Source organism: Diorhabda sublineata, chromosome 3, assembly GCF_026230105.1.
Source record: "Diorhabda sublineata isolate icDioSubl1.1 chromosome 3, icDioSubl1.1, whole genome shotgun sequence".
Taxonomy (NCBI): domain Eukaryota; kingdom Metazoa; phylum Arthropoda; class Insecta; order Coleoptera; family Chrysomelidae; genus Diorhabda; species Diorhabda sublineata.
Window position 1 is genome coordinate 14,557,634 of NC_079476.1, and position 26,475 is coordinate 14,584,108.

A 26,475-nucleotide genomic window follows, 5' to 3' on the forward strand; every position below is an offset into this window, starting at 1 on the left:
AACTATCCCACGGGGCTTTTTAAATTCACTGAAATTTCTTGGATTATCACCACACAATGTGCAGTTAAAAGTAGGATTAGTTTTCATCATGCTGCGTAACATTAAACAACCTTGTGACAAAGGTGTTGATGTTGTTGATCCAGCGCATACCGATGCATTCAGCAGATTTACCATTCGATTTTAAACGTTTACAATTATGACCATAAATAAATCGCAAGGCCAGTCGTTGGAAGTTTGCAGAATCAACTTAGAGTTTCCCAGTTTCGCGCATGAACGTCGTGTGTTCGCACGTTCGATTTGACAATTCTGGCCGTTTTTCTTCGATCGCTTCATCCATTTTCGTAAATTGTTGGCAATAAACATCAGAATTGATCATTTGGTTTCTTGGAAGCAGCTCAAAAAACACAACACCTTTATAATTCCACCAAACTGACAGCATGAGCTTTTTTTGTTGTTTTTCAGCTTTCGGTTTATTTATTAAATTTCTCCATGATCTTTTTCGAACTATGTTACTATGTACGGGATACATTTTTTATTACCAGTGATAATTCTTTTCAAGAAAAGGTCCGTTTCATTACGTTTAAGGTGCATATCAATGTTGATTCTTTGTGTTAAATGAATTTCTTTCAATTTGTGAGGTACCCAAATATAAAGCTTCTTAACAAACCTTAAACATTTTAAGTGTTTTCAAATGTTGTGGGCGATACATGTAACCTCTTCGTAACCTCTCGAACAGTTATCTGACGATCCTCTTCAATCATGACTTTGATTTGGTCATCATCAACTTCAGTAGGTCGACCAGACCTTTGGTCATCTTTGAGGAAAAAATCTCCAGAGCAGAACGGAATTTTTTATACCAATTCTGACACGTGCGCTCTGTTAAGCAATCAGCACCATAAACTTCACATATTTCTTTATGAGCCACTGCAGCTTTCTCTCCTTCTCGGAAATAAAAAAGTAAAATATGCCTAAAATGGTCATTTCGGCACTCGGCAAAGTACAGCACTAACATAAGTTATTCAAAAAATACAACAAGGCTCTCTATCAGTAAGAAAACGAAAGTACTTAGTTGCCAACCTTATATTAACGAGATATTACCTGTATATTATAACTTAAGACAACCTTTATTATATATTGATTCATACTTCCATTTCACAGAGTTCGATTCCCACCCCTATTTACTATTATTGATTTCAGAAATTTCATAATTTGTAGTTATTTAAAACGATCGGTGTTGTAGTTGTAGCATTCGAACTAAATATTAAATATTTGGAAATAAAAAATTATGGCAGATACTAAAATTATAACAATCGATGATCCAGTTCTAAGAACATATTTGTTTTATTCATCTATACTAGCCTTAAAAATGTTGGCCATGTCACCATTTACAGGAATTAAACGTATTTTATATAAGGTAAGTTAATAAAACTCAAACTTTTTAACTATCATCCATTTATGTGTAAAATTGCAATGATGGCAGAATTGAGATGTTCGAAAATGACACTCAAACACAAAATGGAGATGATAAAGAATCAACAAATACCAGAAGTTTCGAGACCAACAGAGGATACTTAAAATAAGGGCAATACAGGTACTGGTACTCGCAAATGATATAGGACTGCTACTAATGTCTGAGAACAAAAAAGATGTGAAGTACTTTCACAGAATTAACAGAGACAATAAAGCTAACAGCACAAAAACTTATACCAAAGTACTAGTTCAAATGACTGACTTCATCAAAAAGCTCGTCAAAAAGTATAGAAGTTATCTAAACGGACGTCCAATCAAATGCTTCAACAAGAAGAAAAACTCAAATTCGTCTGCTTTAGGGGGTCAAGAATAGCTAGGAATTCGTATGCCCCACTAACCCAACTCAAAATATGGCAGGCACTTTGCCTGGAGAACAGCTCAGTCATCGATGGATTAGTCGGCCTAACGACTTAGTCTACCAGATACAGCGAAGCCTTGAAGCCAAGATGATGTAGTTGATTTAGAGGAGTTCCTCCTCTTCGTGACTAATAAGAATCGGTCTTCTCGGTCTCTTATCTTCTCATAGACATTGTGAAATTATGAACTGATTGCTAGGTGCGTATCTTTACATGTTTTTTTATTGCTACCCAGTGACTTGACAAGATAGAGAGGTTTCACTGTATTAATAAACTTTTGTGTGATATTGATAGCGGTACACAACCGCTTTGATATCATAGCAATGTTTATAATTGATTGTGGTCGACATGAGCATTGAAATAGGCCCGTCGTGTCTCACTTGACGTAACCAAAGGCCGATGTCCTTTGAGAAACCGATCAGGCGCTTTGGTTTGAACTCTTTGATGTCATTAGATTACAGCAATGTAAAAATTTCGTTTCCTATATTCACGTTTTTGGATACTAAAAAATTGTCAGATTCAATCCTAATCCTAAATTTTATGAGTTGCTCTACATTTTCAAATAATTATTATATAATTATTATACATAATCACTTCTAGGCATTTGTTAATCCAGAAGATGGAAAAAGCTTTGATGCAGAACCAAAAACAGACGAACGTGTAGAAAGAATCCGAAGGTAAAAATAACCATCCGAATTGTGTCAATGGAAATGACTATATATGTGAAAGTTTGTTTCAGAGCTCATTTAAATGATCTGGAAAATATCCCTGTGTTCTTTATTTGTGGACTTATCTACACCCTTACAAATCCATCACCGATAGCTGCAAAGGCATTATTCATAACGTATACAATTGCTAGATTTGGTCATACGTTTGTGTACACTATATACCCTCTTCCTCAACCATCGAGAGGGATATGCTTTTTCACCGGCTTAAGCATAACTGCGTATATGGCTATCACTGGTTTTATACACTTCATAGCATAATGTTTGTGTTGAAATAAAATGAACGTTTCATAAATTTAATAATTATAATATTCAATATATAAAAGATCTTTGGTTCGGTTGTTGAAAACAAATTTTGTTTTAATGTAACTGTAAAATGTTTAAATTTTATAAAGTCTAACACATGATTTAGTTGATATTCTCTAACACATTATGTTTTGAATTTTGAAACTTTTTATCGCTTTCTCAAATTTTATCGGGTTTTTCGCACCTATTATGTTGTACGATATTCTGTTCCAGTCTCACACCATTTTAGACATAATATTACGAATTCATCTCCGCCCTGGAGCCGGCTCTGCTTGGATATAGTAGAATTCGAAGAATAGAAATTTGGCGAAACCGCCGCCTTTGATAACTTTTTATAGCAAGCGGTTTATTTGCATTATTTCTTTTTGAATAATTTCTAGGAAGGTCTATTTATTTGTTTTGTTTCTTTATTTTTCTAGTACTTTTTAAATTCGTTTGGGATGTATGTATGGAGTTTCTGTAGCGCAGTTTAGTTCTGTTTATAATAAATAGTCGTAGTGAACATAAAGAATTAGCAAAGTAATCGAAGAATTTGAATAAATTATTTAAGTTATTCAAGTGATAGTGATAAGTGAATTATTATAAGTTACTGTAGTGTATAGTGTATAAATAAATTAAGAACGTAAGAGATAGTATCTATTAATTAACCCCACGAAAAGAAATCATATAAATAAATAAGAAAAACATTACAATAATTTAAAGTTTTTATGTATTGCTTTCAAATGCACAAATACTTCAAACACATGTTTCCCCTCACCCTCACACCAGAAAAATATTTTGGCTTAATGCGCTTCAAAATTGCGATTTAAACATGAGCTGTATAATTGAGGTTACATAGCCATTATGTAGCATTGAAATTGCTATATGTAAGACAAGCTTAAATAGGGACAAAGGGCCAATTCCTTACAGCCCACTCTATAGTTTAGTAGTCAAGGAATAAATGTGAAGATTCCCGCCAAGGTTTTCCTGCTGGAATTAATTTTCACGGGAGAAGGTTTATCAGTGAAAAATTTAGTATAAAACAGGTAAGTCAAGTCATTAGGTTTTAGTTTACCTTAGTATCTGAAGTTGGTGGAGTGTTGGTGTAGTAGTGGTGTAAATTCCAATTTAGTAATAAAAGTTTTATGCAAAAAATTATTGGACTTCTAAAAGGAAGCTGAAGAATCATCGCTGGATATATATAAATGCCTTAAAAACATTACTATTAATTTTAATTATAGCATGGATCAAATAAGTGCATACAGTGCAGATAATGCTTCTGTCAATTAAGGTGTTCATAATTCTATATTTCAGAAATTAATAGAAAAAAATAATCGTGTTTTTAAAGCCAACTGTTATACCAATAATTGTGTGAAATATTAAAAATAAAAAAGAAATTGAAAAAATGTTGTGAGTTTGATCGAATAGAATATGAAGAACCACATGGTTATCACTTTTGTCAGCTATATATCGCTTAATTCAGAATTGGCCTGCTGTTAAACATTATTCTTTATTTTGGGGGCAAAGTTAGTACCATTTCAGAAAATTCGTCGAAACAGAAAGAGCTCAATTCACATCACAGACGCACATTTTCCTACAAAGAGCGATTGAATATTTAAAAGAAAGGTATGATTGGGCCTCCGATGGAATCTATAAAAAAATTTCAATTTTTGTCTCTCAAATCGGAGGAATTAAAATTGACTAGGGAAGTGCTTTCTGAATTTCCCATGGTATTGAATATAGAGGACGCTTTAAATATTTACTCCTTTTACACAAAGTTTGCATGTCCGAAAACTGTATATGAGGCGCTTTCGAAAAACTCGCCAAGCGACAAAATATGGGCCTATTTCTTCAGAAATAACACGTCTACAAATTTGACTAATTTAAATAAAGTAAGTTTGTTTTGTTACTTCGATTCCAACAAGCAATGCCTTTTGCCAAAGATTATTTAGTCAACGGAAAAGTTTATTGGCTAAAGAGAGAAACCTAATGTCCATGGATTTAATCAAGTCCAAATTGCAGATTCGTATAAATTTTGACATGTCTTGGTCAAAAATTTTGTCAGTTTTGCAAAGTTCTGACGGAGGAAAACTAATAAAAATGGCAAAATTCAGTGATAAATAATTTCATAAGACACGCACCACCAAAACTAAATTTATAAGAGAAAGATACTGTTATTTTTTTTCGATTTAATTCATAATATAGTTTTCATTTTCTAGCAAAGTTTAAATTTATTGATAAGATAAATGTTCAATTTTATTCATATTTCATGTAATGATTTGCTACAAAAGTTCACTGCATCTTAAAATTATAACTGGCCCTAATTACCTACTAAGTACGTAGATACCTATCTAAAAATATGTATTTGAGAATAAATGGAATTTTCCTTTTCAAATACAAATCCTTTGAAAATAAAAAAGTTTCTATCTCACCACACCACTTCAACCTGAAGAAATCAGCACTTTGGTTATGAGTTAAGAAATATATTTGGGTATACGTTATACCCAAATATATATATATATATATATATATATATATATATATATATATATATATATATATATATATATATATATTAGATATACGGTATATACGTTAAGAGGTACCACTAAATTTCAGCCATTTTGGATGATCAGTTTCTGTTTGACAATCGTATAAATGAATCGTTCTGAGGATTTTACTGAAAATGAAAAAAATTGAGGATCGAACTGTCATTAAATATTTGTTTTTGAAAAGCAATACGCCTACCTATATGAAAGAGAAATTAGACACACAATTAAAATTTTGGGCAGCTGAAATCAAACGTGGCCGTATCATCTTGACTGAAGACGAGAGTTCGGGAAGGCCAAAAACAGCGACAACTGCGGTATCATCGAAAAAGTTCACCAAATGATACTTTAGGAAAGTCAAATTAAGGTTAATTAAAAAAAGGCTATTGGTGTATCAAAAGAACGAATTTGTCGTATTGGTAACTTTGGATTGGTGAGTATTGGTGTAAACAGTATATTCAGTACGATCAGCAGTTTGTTTACAAATATTCTGTGATTTAAAACTCTTTGGTTTGCCATGTTATTTTTATTTTTTCATTTGCAATTAATTAAAAGTGCGAAAGTGCTTAAAAACCGAAAGTGCTAAAAGTAAATCAAACATTTGAGGTTATTTTTTTTAATATAATATAAAAACGGGAACCATTGCAGTGAACAGCACATTGGTTTGCTTTATTTGCTGTGAACCTGTTTCTGATAACGATACTAACATCACTCGATTCGTTGACAAGCTGCTTACTGTTAGTAAAAAGAGAGGTGATAATCACCATCTATTCCTTGGGAAAAAACCCTGTAAAAGTTCACCAGGAGTGTTGGAGGCGCCACACAGTAATGTGATGTTTCGTTGTAATGTGGGAGATTGAAAATTACTAGCGCACTATAAGTGACCTTTTATTAATAATAACGTCAACTTGCATTCTTACTGTTCACTCGTGCACATAATAATTAGTTATCATACATATAAAAGAATGTATTCGATTACTTATAATGTGTAGAGTGAATCACCCTTACTTTCTAGATACAATTAAATATAAACAGTTTATATTTAATATGACACTAAACTTGATCTATTTTTACACGTCAACCATGCAAGATATTCTCATTTAGAAATACTTGATACTTATAATGTAATATAGGTCTATTGGATCAATATACTGATTATCCCCTAAACCATATCACAGTAAAAATGTTTTTCTTAAGTATGATTCAACGAGGTTCGACCATTTGGCTAGTCCTAAGAAGAAAAGAAGGCGCTCAAAAGGTGCCTTCGATTTCAAGGCCAATTATCTTTTTTGTACCCTGTCAACTCGAAAAGTCACCCACAAAGTTATCAAAGAGTTTCGGATCAATTTCTCCATTTTGTAAAACTAAACCAACAGTTGTACTACAAACGCTATTCATTTATAACCTCTGTATAACGTGGCAGCGCCCCCTACATCTGTCTTTGTAGTCCAAAACATGATGAGGTTTGACACCCCTTGGTCTTAAATTACATAAGAAACTGCCGTATATTGTGAGTGTTAAAAATATTTTTTCAACTCTAGTTTATGCTGAAAAATATGTTGGTACAAATTTTGTAGATAATGAATTAACTTCATTTTATGCCTTTATGAACATTCTTTAAATACCATATTTTCGGACATATCAGAGAAAAACAAATTTTGAACCTTTGCAGACATTTTTCTGGATTGCTTCACTAAATGTTCTTGAATAAAAATTGGCTACAATGAACGAAAGCTTAAATTTTTGCTCCAAATCATCAGATTTCAAAGTTTCCAATATTTTCTCGTTTTTACATTTTATTAAAAAGATGACTTCAAATATTTCGTCCACTTTCAGCTTTCTTTCTTCATGAATATTTTTGAATATCAATAGTTAATAATATATGAAACAGGTTAAGAACCTTTTTTGTTAAAAACTTCACGTAAAAAAATAGTTTCTTACCTTGAAGAGGATCATTTTTTGTATTATTAGCAAAATTCAACTTTGCACTAGTTGTTTGATATGATGGCGTATCATCGACTTCTATAAAATGATCGTCAGGTAGTACACTTTCATCAACTGGCATCTCGAAAAATGAAAGCAGTGCCTAAAATAAAATCGAATGGAAGAAACAATTTCTGACAATTATGTTATCATTTAAAACGGAAATAAAAAATTAGAATAAATATATATTATTAATGTTGTTTATAGGTATGGAATGGTAATTTGAACTTACAGTGATTAAATTGTATTCAGTATAAATGCCTGATGTAATGAAATTGACACCAATGAATAGATCATTGGCCGAATGTAAATAACAACTTTTATTTTCAAGACGTTAGTTATAGTATCAAAATACTCAGACGGACATGATAAATCATTTATGCAGGATTTTCATTGAAGACTTAACATATTTATATTGCAGAATTTATCACACCTTCACTTGAAAAAGCTTTGTAAAAAGCAAATAAATCGAGAACATACTTATGTGTAACCATCCTTACCAAATTACATTTCAAGCCCTTAAAGTCATAATCCCTAATATTACGAAGGCTAGCCTCAGTAACACAGTCCTCTTAATATCCAAGGATACATCCAAGATGTTGGATGAATTTCCAAACATATGAAGTATATACAGAGCGAGTCAGTTTCCTGTATCTTTACGATTCCTAGTGGGCAACCGGTTACATTAAAAAAAAAAACTCTCTTAGCCATGTCAACATTTGTCACGGCTATCATCTAAAATTATTTCCAGCCATACAATAATTTGAAATTTCCTAAAATTTGAGGTGTTGAAAGAAAAGCTTTCACAGTATTTTTTTGAGAACTCCGGAGGGTTATTGTCTGAATAGGGCCATTTTTTTGATGAACATAATATATATATATATATATATATATATATATATATATATATATATATATATATATATATATTGTAATTTGAAGGGTATTTACTCTCGTAGTGAATTTTATATAAGGAACTAGAATATTTAATCTTGATGAGACAACCACTTCAATTGTTAAACGGCATAAAGTGATTGCTCAAAAAGGCATTAAGCAAGTAAATTTAGCTACTAGTGCCGAATAAGATGCTCATATCACTTCAAATTGCTTCATTAATGCTGTTGGAAATTTATTACAACCAGTAGCAGATTAACATGAGGGGATGAGACAAAATTTGTTTACGATAGATGTAGTCTAAGTAATTGCTGATATTCAATTTCATACATGGTATTGTTTCATCATTTTTATGAAAGGTTCAATAAAATCTCAGTGTCGCTTGAAAAACGTCCTCTGTCTATAACGCCTATCAAGGGTAAAACACAAAGTAAATTTCAGTGAATTTGTGGTAAAACTATATCTCATATTATTTGGTAAGTTTTTGAGCAAATTAGGTGAATTTATTTATGTATGAATTTGTATTTTTTATTTATTTGGGGAATTTTTTCCATATGCATAATCTCCTTTTTATCCCGACCTGTTCTACCTACTCGTTTCCTTCCCCATTTTATTTTTTTCCGCAGTTCTACAACTGCCAGATAGGAGTGTTGCTGTAATCAAACAGTGTACCGGTGCGCCAATACAGTATCAAGATAATCTTCATCAATAACATGGAACCCAGTTAAGGACTGCAACAATCCCGGCTTTCCATATATATATATATATATATATATATATATATATATATATATATATATATATATATATATATATATATCCTTGAAAAATAAAGCTATTTGCCCTCTTCATTAATATTTGACTGAGTATAAAAAATCTTTATAAATTCGTTAACGTACAAGTCAAATTACGGTAATTAATTTTTTAAAGTACCTGCAACAGCTGCGGCCAATATTTCTGGTAAGTACCTGAAAACATTTCGGGGCTTTCACATAACAATTTCGTAATCCCGCAAGCTACTATTTTCCTGTCAATAGTCCCAGCCACTTTTTGTAATTCGGTTATAAATAATTTTTCTAATACCATCCCAAACATTCTGTAAACAATTGAAAGAAATTAAAAAAGCAGAAAATAAAATGTTTGAATTTTATAAATTGTATTGTAATATAACTTGAGTTGAAAGTGCTTTTAAAAATTCTTTTACTATACTTTTTTGACAGTTGAATTAAATAGGCAGTTCTGAAACCATTGGGGATATTCAAACTGATCACATAATTACTAGATTTGCTAATGCGCGTTTTGATAACCAATTTATCGTCTTCAGAGACTAAATTGGAGCTGTTTGCCTTGTGGGTGTTTAGTAGTTGTAATAATTAGTGTAATCATCTGATAATTATTGTTAATCCAAAAATAGAGAATGAAGAAAGCTGGTTTTAACACATTTTCATACGATTATCCTAAAGTTAACTCTCCTTCAAAAGGCGAAAATAGTATTCTTACCTAAAACGAGAAACTAATAAATAAACCAAGTCTCCTCACCTCCTTTTTCATAAAAACTATGGAAAAAGCCGTAGGACAATACACCAGAAGCACGGCTCACGCAAAAAAGCCTCTTCACACAAAACACTTTTCAAAAAGGCAAGACCACTACAAGTGCACTACATCGCCTAGTTGAAAGCATAGAAAATGCTTTAGACAACAAAGATATTGCTTTAGCAGTCTTCATTGACAACACCTCACATCAATCCATAAAGACGCCGTTACAAGAACGAAAGGTGGAAATCCCTATTTTCAAATGGACGGCAAAAATAAACGGAAACACTTCTACTATTACTAGAGTGAAGGACTGTCCTCAAGGTAGATTTTTATCACCCTTATTGGATTTAAAATTTTATGCTATATTGGTGATCTGGTAGTGGTAGTAACGGACGAGGATAAAGGCAAAGCAAAGCTGCAAATGACACTAAACACAAAGAAAAATTGGAATCATGAAGAGCAAATCTAAATCACCCCCGACAAAACACTAGTCCCATTTACAAGGAGAGAAAACCCTTACACTCACCTGCCCATAATGGAAATCAACTGATACTATCTAGTAGTCATCCTTACCCTTACCTTCATCTATACAAGATAATCTGCAAAGCCACTGCGGCTATTTATCGCAAACTCGTTAGCAAGACATATGACTTAAGCCTAAGATGAAATATGGTACACCAAACAGCCATCAAACTCATGATCACATATGCATCGTTTGTTTGGTGGAAAACTAAATAAAAACAACTCAGAAAAAACTGTACAAAATTCAAAGGCTGATTTGTTTAGGTATCACAGGAACAAGTTAACATACCCTTATTTATATTAAGAGGTGTTACTAATCCTTCCTCCCTATAACTTATAGGGAAAAAAGACATTTAGCATCGCCCGCGGGCCTTACTAGGCAGAAAAATTAAAGCCAGTGACAAACATTTCATTTTAGGTGATAAATTACTTTCAAATATGTGTCAATAAAGATCTCCCACAAGCTCGAAATGCATCTGAGGTATACATATGGTTCAATTGGGCATTTTGTCCCGAAATGCTCTCTATACCACTATGAAATTCCCAGACTATTTTTCAGATAAAACCGCTTGCAATAATAATAGTTGCACATTAACCTTGCTGAACAGCACATTTATATTCTCTCTGATATCTAAGCTAACCTAATCTTTTAGGTAAGGTATAAAATAAGTATGATTTAACGACGTTACAAATATTTTTATTTATATTACTTTGAAATATTTATTTATTCATTGATATTATAATCAGTCTCAATGGTTTTTAGTCATATTGGTTCACTGACTATCAGTAACACAGTCTTTTAATCAAGTACGAACTATAATGAAATATTGAGAAAAAATGTAACTAATGACAAAAATCGTTTTGTTCATATAGTACAGACAAAATGACATATAAGGTAAAAACATAATTACATAATATTTTTTAAGTACACAATTCACAAATAAATCATTTGGACGTCTTTGGAAACTCAGTACATGATGCATGAGCCCAAAGGAAATAAGTCATTTATTGTAACCATTGTCGCCTGGCTTAGAATGGGTAGAGATCATTTTAATAAATGCAAGCGCAGTCACTATCGTCGTCTTCTGTCTCGTATTAGAAATATTCCCTTAATGAGCTATCATATAACAGAGCAGTGGTACTCTGCCTCGATGGTTTCAATCAATAAAAATTTCTCTTTCAAGCTCTCTTCGTTTAAATTTTTTTTCCTAGGACTCCCTGTGTGGGGCAGGTCTCACACCGTCATCTCACGCTGCTCTAGCTACCTCAACTGTATTATACTCCTCTAAACACGTTTCTAAATTCAGGTTCACCACATCACCCGCAACAACTTCAATATCGGCATTGATGGTGGCTTGCATTGTGTTTTCTGAAGAATCTACTTCATCGTTATTTGTTTTTCTTGGATTGAAAAGGTGTATTCAACGGAATATTTGTGGTCTCTGTCGGTTCAAACATGTAGTCTGGAAAAATATAAGGATTAACAGGCCAGACGTCTATCTTTTAAAGCCATTACTTGCATTCTAAACAGTTGCGACTTTACCGTAAGCTTCATTGAACAAACACCCAAGTTGTAAATAAGTAACAACGCGCACTGGGTATAAATTTTTAGTGGTACATACCTACAAACTTTTAAGGGCTGCATTCTATGGGTGCAATGTGGCACAATGCTTTTATGACTTGAGTGACCATCACAAATAAGTAGATTTCGTGCCTTAAAATATTTTAAGCATTTTACAAACAACTCTTGTTCATCCATCCTGATTCTTGTGCTAGTCCAAGAGTGACTGTGTGAGCTTTATCAACTAGTTCATTTTTCATATTCTTCTAAGGGTATATCATATATGTCTGAATAAATGAATCAACGGCATACATACAACACATTATTCTTTGGTGGCTAGAATTTTTTGTGGTTTCTGGACTGTAGTGAGACCAGTTTCATCCATATTAAATATTCGGTGATGTCTCAAATTGTGAGACTTAAAACATTCTTCAAAAATGCCGAAAAAGTTAGCTACCTGTGATTTATTAAGCGCTTGTGCTCTTGCAGAAGAAGTTGGTTCTGAGGCGCACAGATAAATGTCCTTTTTTCTTTTAAGGAAACCTTCAAGCTTTTTCCAAGCTTGCTAAAAACTTCATGTTTTCTTCTAACTCCTGCTCAATTTCAGTTGAAAATGTTTTCTTGGATCTTCCTATTCGTTTAGTTAGAATTCAAGGTTTTGTTCATATTACAAGTGTCGCTTATGAACCACCAAATGTTTGTGTGGCCAATTATAATCATTTTTTGCTTTTTGCATTAGCCTTCCTCATAAATTCTTGACTCGAAATCTGCCGATTAATTTTTATTTCGTCAATTTTTTTTGTATATATTGAAGAAAAAATATATAAAACTGCATTAGATTACTTGTGAAAAAGTAATCAAAATTATACTTGAAAGAGTGTGTCTACATGAACACTACAAACCTTGAAACTAATAGTTATTTATATATTCCCCTAAGACAACAATACTATAAAATTCCCAATGTTTTGTATTACAATTTTAAACAAGTTAGTCATGATAAAAAAGATATTGTAGTTTGTTACTTACTGTGCTTGAATTCCATCTATAATTGCTATTAATTCCTTTGCTGAATATTTAACAATATATAATGAAAAAAATACTATGAGATTTATAATATACTTCGTTGTTTTGCTGGAGGAAAGCCTTTGAAACAGTAAGAAAAATATTTGTTTGTGATAAGGTGTGAGGGCTTCTCTGTAACAAAAACATATTTTAAATAATTACAAATATATATATATATATATATATATATATATATATATATATATATATATATAAACTAGTATAAAAGAACTTACATTGGTAAGTGCTGAATAAGACTCTGCATCAAATAAAATCCTTCGTGATCATTGGTCTTTGATGCGATCAACTTTTGGAAAACTCCAAGGAACCCACTCTACAAACAGAAATCCATATTTTATAACTAATAAAAGTGACCAAAAATCAAGAAAAACATATAGAAAGGTCTAAGAAGTAAAAAGAAAATAATCCACTTTTTTAGATATATATATATATATATATATATATATATATATATATATATATCTGTATAATATTTGTATAATGATTGGGAGGCATGGTTATCTAATGTGAAGGTGATGTGATATAGCTACTGAGATAATGCAATTTGACCTAGTTAGACTTGTTCTTACGTCGCAAGTCTCTGCAAATAAGCCACAAACTCCAATAACCCTAGTCAAATTCATCTTGGTTTATGCATCAGTCATGGAAAAATTATCATTTCGGATATTTGTCATCCAAAGTAGGTAGAAAGACTTTAGAAAGTTGTAAGCATTCATTTCTATAAATAAATATTTGAAGCCCAGGTCCATTACAATATTTTCGTATAATGTAGATGTTACCGGCAATGTGTATAATCCAGTATTGTATACAATACCTAGGCAATGTATAGAATACCTAAAACGGGCAGGTAAAGTATGAAATAGAATTTATTTTACACTTTACCTAGGTATTCTATACAATGCCAAACTTGCAGCAGGTAATGTAACACTCGAACGCAATTGTGGTTATTACAAACAAATAAGTACGGTAAGCTTCATAGAACCCTGACACCCTTCCTAGAGGCGCCATTTCAAGCATTAATGGAAGTGAATCGTTTTAGCATGACCGTTCACTTGCGAGTGTACGCCGCACGCGGGTATCCTTTGCAAATAAAATTAAATCCTTTGACAAGAGACGGCACGGCGCCAAGGCGGCGCGATCAAAGTAAGTTCGTTTAGATAATGTCGGTACACCCGAACGCAATTGTGTTTAATAAAACAAAATACGAATAAAAATTATCGGGACACACAAGCTAGGTGCAAAGATAATTTTAATCAAAAATATGCGAAAGTAGGTAAATTCAAAGTAAAATTACACCACAATTCTTCATCACTCGAACTGTCAGAGTTACTACCACCCGTATTTTTAATAAGAGAGCCATTATCACGCTCTGAATCCAAAACAAAATATTTAGGTACTTATTTTCTTCTGTAATTGCGTGAACTACGTATACTTATGTTCCACATAAATGTGGAATTACCTTTTTTATTAATACTTTCTTTTAGTTTGACTTACGGCTGGAGCGTCTGTAGATTGCTACGGAGGTAAGTACATAGGTGTAATTTATCCAGAATATTATCAAATGTCGGATTTTTTGAGGATAAATTCAATTCGTAGTACAACAGTTCACAAACACAATCTTTCACTACGGAGGCGCTTCGATATAAAACTGTCAACTTCACTTTCGGGTGTACGCCGCACGCGGTAGCCTCTGTAAATAAAATTAAATCCTTTGACAAGAGGCAGCGCGGGCGCGGCGGGCGGTTGGCCGGTCAGGTCAAAGGAGCCGCTGCTTGAGAAAAAGGATACGGCGGGCGGCCGGACAGGTCAAAGGAGCCGCCACTTGAGAAAAAGGATACCGCGACACTATTTAAGCAAACAGCCGCATTTCTCCATTTCATTTCGCGACGTGCGATGATACTGTTACACGTGTATTGAGCTATTTGCGTCATAGTTATTATTTTTGCTAATTTTCGTCAGGTAGGAAAGTAATTTAATTTATTAAAAAATGGCGGCCGAACAACGAATAGCTTAGATGAAAGAAAGATTTTATTCACAATTACAAATAAAAAGAGAAGCAGCAAATACAAAAAATCGCACGTTTATCGAAAAAAATCGTTATGAAGAATTGATAGAAGAAACAAAAAATGCAAAAACGGCTGAAAAAAAGGCTTCTCGGGATTACTGGTTATTGAAGCATTATGATGTTATAACTGTTGGTCAGAAAGATAAGTTGATTTTTCCTGTGGATGCTACTACAAATAACAATATTATATACTACGTTGCTGATACTGAATTATTTCAAATACTTCACGACGCACATCAAAGTATCGGCCATGGAGGACGAGACAGAATGCTGAAGGAGCTTTCTTCAAGATATAAGAATATAACTCGCCACGATGTTGAACTATTTTTGCAGCTTTGCGAACCCTGCCAGCAAAAACAAAAAGGAATAAAAAAAGGGATTGTCGTGTCAAGTAGATTTGATAGACTATCAATCTCATCCAGACCGGGATTATAAATTCATAATGTTCTATCAGGATCATCTCACAAAGTTTGTCATATTAAGAGCCCTGAAAACAAAACGCGCTGAGGAAGTAGCGTACAATTTACTGGATATTTTTACACTGATTGGTGCACCAGCCATCTCACAATCGGACAACGGTCGAGAATTCGCAAACCGAGTGGTCAGTAATCTTAAAATATACTGGCCGAACTTAAAAATTGTGCATGGCAAGCCTAGACATTCCCAAAGTCAAGGGAGTGTCGAACGAGCTAACCAGGACATTGAAAACATGCTTACAACTTGGATGCAAGATAACGATAGCGAACTTTAGAGTGATGGTCTGCGATTTGTACATCTCATGAAGAATAGGGCGTTTCACTCAGGAATCAAAAGAACACCTTATGAAGCTCTTTTTTGGTCGAAAATAAAAGTTGGCATATCTTTGCCTTGTGAGGATACTCACAACCTGGAGAGCGAAGAAGATTTAGAAAAAGTGATGAAGTCATCTTCAGAATCTGTAATAGATGCGGCTGAGACATCAGAAACTGAAACAACTGACACTCAACCTCTACAGGCACCAGATCAACAAAACGCTGCACTCGATAGTTTTAACATCGGTAAGGAAGCTTCAAATGTCCAAAGTGCGCATGATGAACACATGGCTATCCCAAATACTAAGAATGTTGTTGAGCCTACGAATGTCGAAAATCTTCCTTGTGAGGTAAATGATCAAGCGTTACATGATCCGAATTTGGTATCAGTACGAGAGGAGTCATTGAGTTGTGCACTTATATGCTGTGTTTGTTCCGAGGAGACAACAGGTGGTCATTCGTGCAGAATGTGCAATAGGCCTATTCATACTATTTGTGCTGCTCCGGAAGAAAATATTGCAGAAGGTTTTGGATCCAAAGTTGCTTGTCCTTTATGCGCAAAAAACGCCTTTTCGATAGAAAACCGCATCAGAGCCAAAGAAAATTTGATAGTACAAGCTCAGAAAATGCTTAAAACTCGATAGAGGTCGTAGTAATGCTCGCAATATACTGGCTGTAGTATTACACAAAACTGATGACGATCTATATCAACTAGGCACAAAGCAAGGCGTTGTCAAGACATTGTATTCAAGACAACAGTTCACTGTTTGCCATCAGAAATTACTGCAAGAAGAAGACGTCCTCAATCTGGAAACGACACTCCGTACAGTTGCGACTTTTCAATCTACGGGGACAGGACAGGGCTTTGTGAAATGTAGTTGCAAAAAAAACTGTGACTCTAAAAAGTGTTCCTGTGTCAAAAGTAAGGCTCTGTGCTCTTCAAAGTGCCATAATAGTTTGTCGTGTAAGAATAAATAAAGCCTACTTTTACTTAAAATTGTGAATGCCTATTAAACCTACTTTTTGTTATAAAGAGAATTGTTCTGTTTGTGAAGTTCAATTACAAAATTACTTATATTATGTTAGAAGATACTTGTAATGTTATGTTACAAACAAGAAGAATTTTAAGTTTCCTGTTATTTTTTTGTTATTTTAAAGTTGATAATAAAGTTTATTTCAAGTAAATACAACATGTTTTATTTGTCCACTATTTGATAAGTAAGTCTGTTAAGATTTATTGATATTAACCGGCTTACCTAACATTAGTTTAGTCTTAAGATTTATTTATTTTACTCATTACCGGTGAACCAGCACGTATTCGATACAATCCCTAGGAATTGTATACAATACCTAGTTAAAGTATGAAATGGACAATGATATTCATGATACTTCATACATTGCCTGGACGCCCCAGGGATTGTATACATTACCTACAATACCTGAATTATACACATTGCCGGTAACATAGACATTGAATTGCCAAAAAACTAAACAATTATTTCTCGTACTTAACTAAGAAATGTAAGTATTTAACAAATTAGATTGGAGTAATTCATGTTTTTAGAAAAATAAAGATGAAACTGATTATTTTATTTATTAATATCATGAATATTGTTTAAACAATAAATCATATCAACACTACACCAAAAAGTTTCTGGCAGAGTTCTAAGGACTTCTAAGAAAATACTGTTGTATGTATTCATTGATTATTCTATGGTTTTCCCAAGAAATACCAACACTAATGAATATAACGATTTAAGTAATAGACAAATTTTTAGCTAAAAAGCTATATAAGTATTTGGATCTATGTCACTCTTAAATTGATATAAGCCAATTAAAAATCATTAACTTACCACTTTATCTTGAGCTACCACTTGGGGAGCTGCCTGTGTTGCAAATGCACTCAATAATCTAACTAAGGGACTTATATTAGCAGGTCTTTCCCACAATATGGGAGCCAATAAGCATGGCAATAGTTGCATGTAAGGTTCTGGAATGGCACCTTGTGGAGTATTTTCCATTAAAAGGGACAGTATTTGGAATACATATGGAATAAATTCTGCAATACAAAAAAAATTTTTTTTCTTTGGGAATTTTTGCTAAATGTCTCCATTTGTCTTTAGACATTTAAATGCACTAAATAGAGAGTTACCTCTATACTTAATATATATGAGGGTAGTTTAATAGAAGTGACTTTTCAGAGAATGTCATCACTTTCGCTAAGGTGATTATATTGTAAATGTTTTCGACATTTACATCAACGTCGAAATTTTGAATAGTTATAATAACTATATAAAGAAAAGAAAAAGAATAAAGCTTCTCTCTTTAACCAAACCAAACTGCCCTCATATACATAAACTTATAATTAAACAGCTAATTATAATTAGTTAAGAGTTAATAAAATACTGATTTCACACATAGAAAACATTGAACATTAGCATATGTTAATGTTTAGTTTTCTCAGGGAAAACCCTCTTATAAAGTAAGACACTTGGCTGTATCACTAGAGCTATATTTTGACAAAATATAGATGAAGAGAAAGATTAAGATTAAGAAAAGATAGCGTGGTCGTCTCCCAGTGAAATATTGATCAAGAAAAGGCTTCTAATATGATGTTAAGTGGGAAGAAAAATTCCATCCAATGATCACATATCCATCAAAAACTACGCCATAGGTGACGATAGAGTATTTGGCTGGTCCCAAATGTTCACTACTGATCCTGTACAAGGAAAATACCTTGTCGTTAAAAGTCATGTGGAAATGAACCTGGCCGTAAGAAATGGGACAACGATGCATTCTGTCAATCAGGTTGGTATGAAAAACTGAGCTTCTTCTAATTAATTCGAAACTAATATGTAAATGCCTCATGAAAAAAAATTTAGATCGCATTTCGCAGAGTTTCGTGAGAACAATGTAAAAGATATTTTTTTGTCGAGGTTTTCCCCTCTAAAAAGTTTGGAATAATGAATCTTTGTAAAAATATTCTACACTGTCTTTCTGACATTATCACAGGGAGCACCTAATGAAAGTATATCTAACAAAAACTGAGAAGTGTAGGTTCTGAGGGGGTAATGAAGAAACCCCAGATCACCTAATCAAAGAATGTCCTGCCATACAAAATTAACGCAGAAATCCTAGACGAGAAACTAGAGAATGCAAAGGGATGATCCCCTTGAAGACATCTCAGATCATTAGAGCACTATAACTGTAGGGAAAACTTTAAATGGGAGATACAATAGACATTACAAGTTGCAGTATAATGTGTTCTTTCGGGTCTCAAAGAATGAATACCCCAAACATGCAATAAATCCAAATCTAGTTTACAAGGAGGTTTAAAGTCGAATAATAAAATAGCTGCTTTTTTTAGTACCTTAAGAACATTTAACAAGTATAAAAAATATGGAAATTATCCTAATTTCATTATTTAATATCTATCTAATTATTTATTTCATACTTACAGTATTAAATTAATGAACAATTACAATCAGCAAAACGTATAAAAACCAAATTGAAAGTAATGAGACAAGTTTTTTTTTCTGATTTAGTAGATTAAAATGATTAGGTAAATAATAATTGAGCATAGTCCTACTATACACTTACCTTGTATGTCTTGCTGCAAAATTCCTTGAAAAATGGGAAACAATATATCTTCAAATGAAGTAACAGCACCCGGATTTGCTTTACATACAATTCTACAAAGAAAAATTAAATCAACAAATTAACATCTAAATTTATAAATGACTTACTTTATAGCCAACGAGAAAGTCTCAAAAAGATAATGGTTGAAATGAGGCTTAGATGGATTCTTCGCTACCATTTGCAGCTTTGTTGTTAATTTTGGTAAAGCCACATTTAAGAATGGAATAACCCTTTCATCTAACGTAGAAAATGTCCTCATGAGAGCTAAAAATAATACAAAGATTCCATAATTTGAGTAAATTACATGAAGAAATAAAATATACAAACAGTACTTAGTGAAGAGTAACTACATATAAATATCTTGGAAGTGCGTTAGCAGAACACGGAAAAGTAGTAGAAACAGCTAACAAGACAAATACCACATATGGGTGTGAAAATGAAAATACATACCACCAGTAGAAAGTGGACAATTAAAAGAAAAAATGTAACGAAAATAAACGCAATGGAAGTTGAATATATCATAAGAATGACAGGAAAAATTGAGAAAAGATAAAGAGCAAAAACATTTGTAAAGTATAAAAACAAGAATCAGTAACGAAAAAATAAAGAAAAAAGTTAGAGAGTATGGACATATTGTAAGAAATGAATTACAAGAGCAGTGATGAAGACTTGTGAAAATTTTTAAAAACGAAAAGAAATAAGTAAAGAGCCCTGAAAAGGTAGAAAGAGGAAAAATGCAGACCAAAGTTGGAATACTCCTTTGTTCTAAACCACTATTATATATACATACTAGTTACTAATATGTATTGAAAATATTATTAAAAATATTCAACTGCCCTATAATATAACCTTCACGTCAAGTTCTTCGACTTAAGAAGAGTAGTCATTACAATTACTTTTCTTGAATTATTCATTTAAATATAACATGACATTAAATTGATTTGTTCATAGTAATAATTTATATTATTATGAAAAAATTAATTGCACATACTGTATTACAATACTAACAAACGTTACTCTTTTTGTCTGTTTTAAAAAAGGAATGAAGAAATGTGAAGTTTGTTTTAAAGATCACATGTAAAAAACTTAAATATATCAACTCACCCTTCATAACATATTCGTTTTCTTCAGAAACGGGCCTTTCAAGAGTGTCAAAAAGATTAGTTAAAAGAGTTATTGCGAGTGGTTCTAATTGTGCACCAGTCACTCTGTGAAAGACAGAAAAAAATTGAAAAACATTCAAAAATAAATTATAATGGAAACTTACACTGATAGATTATTAACTCGTAGAATAAGAATTTTTTCCAATGCACAGGCTGCGTATGTATGAACCACAGCACTTTCGCTAGGCATATGCCTGATTAACTGTGGTAACGTGGAAACTACAATGTCACTGGGAAGTACAGATCTAAATGTCATTATGTACTTAATCGCATCAGCTTTCAAAACTGGCAATTCATTTACTAAAAAATTATTTGTTTGAAATACCATGAATAACAAATAAGTTCTCAAGCTTCTGAACAAAACACATGATACAAAAATTGTTCAAATATGATAAATCCTACAGAAATTATGATATTAGTGTCAGTATAATTATTTATTTACCATCTTGTCTTTCTAACTCTGGCAAAATATGCTGTTGACAAAATTGAGTGATATTAACTAATTGACTGGTTTGAGTAACTCCATGTTTTTGAGTAGAGCCTCTACTAACTAATGATGTTACTAAATATAAAGCAGCATCTTTACTTCTCCAATACTGCTTTGGATTTTCAGCATATTTCCCAAGCATTACCTAAATAAAATACATACGTTATATGAAAAAAAGTGAACAAATGGGTATATTAAAATAAAGTTTGTCTTACTTGTAAATATTGACCAAAAATCTCTATAATCCTTTTTTCAAAATTTTGACTCAGTGTATTTACGAGATCACAAGCAGCCCTCCTTCGAGTATCAATATCAGATCCTTCAATATCTCTTCTAGTGTATTCTTCAGGATTGTCTTCAAACAGTTCTTCATCTGACACTATTATAAATAAATAATTTAGAAATTCGCCTAATACTTTTACAATAATGAGTATTTAGGAACTTTATTCAATTTATACACTGCTAAAATATTGGATAAGCATGAGTAAATCAAAACAGTTATACTAGACTACCCTTGTCCAAAGAATTAACGCACCACTTACCAAACATAGTGTATTTGTATTCAAAATATAAATATGGGCGATAGTCTTAGGGCAGAGGATGGTAAAGAGGTAGCACAAAAACTAAGTTCGATAACTGCTTAAACTTATTATATATACACATATCAACAAAATAATAAACACAAATATAAATATAAAAGATAAAATTAACTTTAATTGCACGTGCCGAATCTTTAGAAAAAGCGTAGAGAAAGAGTTAACTTCTCACCGATCCAAAACGTCTTACCGAAGTTCGTGTAAGGAATAGAAGGGGATGTCATGAAACAGTATACGGTAGAGGGATGTATGTATTTTGGTTTTTCCTAAAATGTGAACCAGGGATATCAGGGAGGATTAAGTTAATTGCATGTTATTAGGACATTAAGGAGGTTATAAACGAAAGGTAGCCCGAGAGAAGACAATTTGGAATTCACGAGATCGAAGAATTATTGTTTTATTGCGGAAGTTGTTCAGGGAAATGGTTGAATGATAAAATTGTCGTGTATGTGTATCTGTATTATGTATTTTTAAATGCAAGGGTACATGGCGTAATCGCCAAATTGTAATGAATTCAAGCTTTGGTAAAATACTAATACGATTTGAATTAACCTGCTCATGCCTCTTCAATTTGTCCCGCTCAATTGTTTGTTAATGATATCCTACAAGTTTTCTATGGGATTGAGGTCTGAACTACTAGATTGCCATTTTATAATATCAACTACAATTTCTTAAAGTTGATTTTTGGATTTTTGACAACCTGTGCAGCATAAGACGTCATGTTATTTTGTATAAACAAGAAATTTTCGTAGTTGTGTGGAGCTAAAGATATTACCTAATAAGATGTCTTATATTTACCTGCCAACTATCATAATTCTAATATTTATTAGAGAAATACTCTCCTCAACCCATTATGACTCCTCCTCTATAATATGGTGTTTCAGGAATTGCATTAATCATAAATCTTTATTGTACAAATATTATCTGGACTCTGTAAAGAGCTCAAATTCTCAATCTTAACCAAATTTTCGAGTTCTCTGGTACTGTAGGTCACAAATTTATGTCAAAGAACTGAAGTTTTCAAAAACTGATCTTTTTTGCTGTTGTGACTTGATTTCTTCTTCAGAAAAATCAGTTTATACCAGGAATTCACAAAAATTCATTAATACTGGGATTCTTTATAACAAAACAAAGTGTTTTTTTCTTCAAGCAAATAATAACTATATTTTCAGCAACACAGATCACACAAATATTCTATTAATTTATTAGTTTATTACATTACTAGTAAAATAAAAATAAAAAACGATAGTAACACCTTATTATAAGCGATTTAATTGGTAGGTAGTAGATGTCAAAATATAATTTTAAAGAGATGCGAACTGCAAAAGCATATTATTAGTATAGAATCTGTAAGGAGTTTCAGGAGAAGATAATTACTTTGGAGTATAACTTCAACAATTTTCTTTGGAATACTGCAAAAACTATAAACATCTTCTTTCTTACAGAAGCTGCCTCAGGATCACCTTATGAAACTAGGCTTAACAGACACTAACAAGAGGAGTTTCTGTGAGGAGCAAGAAAAAACTACTCATTCTGTAGTTGCAGAATGCCCTACCAATACAAGTCGAAGCAAGCCCTTTGGGTGAAAAATTTTCAAGAGTGTGGGCTCTAGAGTGAGTTATAAATGGCGGAAATAGCTAATAGGGCAAGATTAGGACATTAGGGGACATTAACCCCTGTATAATATCTTAATTTCTTTAACTTTTGACTTCTTAGACATTTTTATTATCATCTTGATTTCAGATCTGTTTTAATAGAAAATTAGTTTAAAAACATTTTGCCTATTTCTGAAACCAATTTTCTACAAAACAGACCTAAAATCAAGACGATTTATCAAGAAAAACATCTAGTCTAAATCTAACTAAATAAAATGTTAAAAACATGAAAGTTAATATTCCTAGATCTGTCAACTATATATGAATGTCTAAAGGAATGTCTACTAAAAAAAATTGACTCCTGTGATGAAAAAATAAACTCTGGCACTAACTGAAAGGTTTCTTGATGAATACAAGAAAAGCTGAGATAATTATCTTATCATTTAAATACAGTTAATAGTTTATAGTCTACTAACCTGGAGGCAAAATATTTAGATTAGAGTGCAGTAGAGGGCTTAGATTACAAAGGTAATGTGAGGTTTTCAAAAACTTAATATCCTCACCCTATCTACAAAATATATTTTTGAGAGCTGTTTTGCACACAATGCCTGCAGAAAATACAGCATTTCCCTTCTTGAGATTCCAATGATCTTGGAGAGCAATTAAGTACTATACAGCTTTGATTAAAAAGCTGCTATGTAGTGAGGCATTTTATAGAAGAATTTATACAGAAAAAGCACTAGTGCATTTTACTGAATTTCAATCGACATTTATAATATTTATTTCAGACAAGGTCAAATTATATGTTCGAGAAACATTATCTTTTCTGTACAACCAAGAAAATTTCAAGTTGTACTGTATGTGTTGATGACTTACCCCTAAATTCCATGTTTGGTATAATAACTTTCTCGCAAATACTACTTAAAACATTATCATCCTCAAATAAGTTTCTATATTGACCCCTCTCAGCTACAGAAGATAAAAATTGCAAGGCATTTGATACCAACTAAAATTATATCTAAATAAGAATATTTTCATCAAATTATTATAAATACAATACCAAATCATATTTAGGCTGCAATCCTGTAGCAACTAAAAGACCCCAAACATCGGTAACAAACTGAGGTAAAAATTGTTTAAACTCTTCATCATATTTTTGGGCATATAGTGCTATATTATCGCATACTTGTGATTTTAATTGTTCCATTACACCAGCTTCTTCGATTTCCTAAAATTAATTGAAACACAACTAAATTGCCTGCATGTCATAGAAACTGCATTATATAAATATATTTCCCAGCAAACTTCTGCCTGAACAGTTTTCAGAACTATCAAAGTCCTACATTTCAAATAGAAAGAAATAATATAACAAGAAGACGCTTATTACAACATGAAATAAATAAATGCGGGAGTATCACAAGGCAGTGTCATGGGGCCAATCTATGACCAGTAGACAAAGATATCGAGGAAGCAGCAATAAATCTTCAAAATTCAGTTGAAAAAATTAATAAACGGACTGAACTGTGGCAAATCAAATTAAATGAGATTGAATCAGGCCATGTCAATTTCACAAACAAAAAGAACCAATAATTTGCTGTCAATAAAAACAATATACAAATGCAATATTCTAAAATTATTTAAGTATGAAACAGGATACTAAGCTAGGAAAGCTTACATAAAAACGGAAAATAACACCTCAAATTTGGAAAAATGTACTAGCTGCTTGAACAAACTTCTACCCTGTTAAATTACAATAAAGTATGTATGTATGGACAAATGGCATTCAAATATGGAGTAATGCTAAAATGAATAACCTAGAAATAATCAAGTGTATACCAAAACAAAGTACTAGGCAGCATTATTAATGCTCCTTGATATTATAAAAACAGTGACCTCCATGGGGACTTGACTATACTATTGGAAAATTTGCCAAGAATCACGAGGAACAACTTTATCACATCAACATCGAGGAAATGTGAAGCTGTCCAGAAGCCTCAAGAGAACTTAATCTTTTGAATTGATTTAATGTTATGTCAGTTAAAAGTTATATAGTAATAAGTTAATTTGACATAACATGAATCGTTAATCAAATAGCAATGATTTACAATATAATCAAAATTTTAGTTAATTTACTCTCTAGCTTATCAAATTTAAATTATATGGTCTACATAATAATACATACATTGTTTTGCAAACTTGGTACGTCAGCAGTTAGCATTGTGTGGAAATTGGTCATCCAAATTTGTATGTTGTCTTCAAAAAATTCTGGAAGATCTTGGAAATTCAGAGAATAAAATACTTTACAAATAAGGACCAATGAATTGTAGATAACTTTCAAAGCATTCACATCATTACTGTGTGTTTGAGCTAAGCCTATAGTTGCCTACAAATGTTAAAATAAATGATTTAGTATTAATAATGGAATCATAGGTGAAAAATATTAACTTACCACTAGTAGATCAGTGAGGGGTTGGGCCAGTTTTTCAAGAACATATTTTATTTCAGTCCACAACTCATTTGATTTAAATTCATATCTATATTTTTTAAATAGAGAATGTGCTGTCCTCAATACACCATTTATAACATTAAAGTCACCTTAAAAAAGTATATAGAATGAATATTTAAAATAAGGAGATTGAAGAATTGAATGAGCAAAAATAAGCATATGACAAGAAATCATAAAACTATAGCTTGGTGGTAATTGATAATTAATAACAGATCAAATATATGGGGTTTTTCTCGAAACTATGGAGTCTACTTTCATATCTCTACGATGAGTTATTCTTATCATCTAGTGAGTGAAATCCTTCAAAGTAGTCCCCATTTGATTGAATATAAAATTTCCAATGATGTTTCCCACTTCCTGAAAATGTTTCCTTAATTGCCTTCAGTGCACTTGTCATATTAGTTTCAACTGTTTTTTTTACTTTGTCACACAATATTTTCAGTACTCTAATCCAACATAGTATTCTTTATTGATTTTGTTACCTCTTAAAAGCATATTTGTGATGCACAACAACTTCATCATCAAAGTGAAAAATCATAACTGTATTCACTTTGCTTCAACTATAACATGATTTTTTTATCTTGGCGATTTAGAATATTTCCATTATGT

General features: G+C 32.2%; 1 protein-coding gene across 1 annotated transcript in view; it reads right to left on the reverse strand.

Moving 5' to 3' along the window:
* LOC130441987 (exportin-2) overlaps positions 1-26,475 on the reverse strand; it is a 30,603-nt gene that overhangs the window by 1,877 nt on the left and 2,251 nt on the right. The window contains exons 4-18 of the mRNA XM_056775930.1: positions 25,810-25,955; positions 25,543-25,743; positions 24,421-24,588; positions 24,237-24,366; positions 21,385-21,548; positions 21,125-21,314; positions 20,787-20,982; positions 20,624-20,727; positions 19,627-19,783; positions 19,481-19,572; positions 17,734-17,939; positions 13,240-13,337; positions 12,968-13,135; positions 9,256-9,418; positions 7,387-7,531 (exon numbers count right to left, since the gene is read on the reverse strand). Of these exons, the coding sequence (XP_056631908.1) occupies positions 7,387-7,531; positions 9,256-9,418; positions 12,968-13,135; positions 13,240-13,337; positions 17,734-17,939; positions 19,481-19,572; positions 19,627-19,783; positions 20,624-20,727; positions 20,787-20,982; positions 21,125-21,314; positions 21,385-21,548; positions 24,237-24,366; positions 24,421-24,588; positions 25,543-25,743; positions 25,810-25,955 (2,328 nt within the window). The remainder of the gene's footprint in view (positions 1-7,386; positions 7,532-9,255; positions 9,419-12,967; positions 13,136-13,239; positions 13,338-17,733; positions 17,940-19,480; positions 19,573-19,626; positions 19,784-20,623; positions 20,728-20,786; positions 20,983-21,124; positions 21,315-21,384; positions 21,549-24,236; positions 24,367-24,420; positions 24,589-25,542; positions 25,744-25,809; positions 25,956-26,475) is intronic.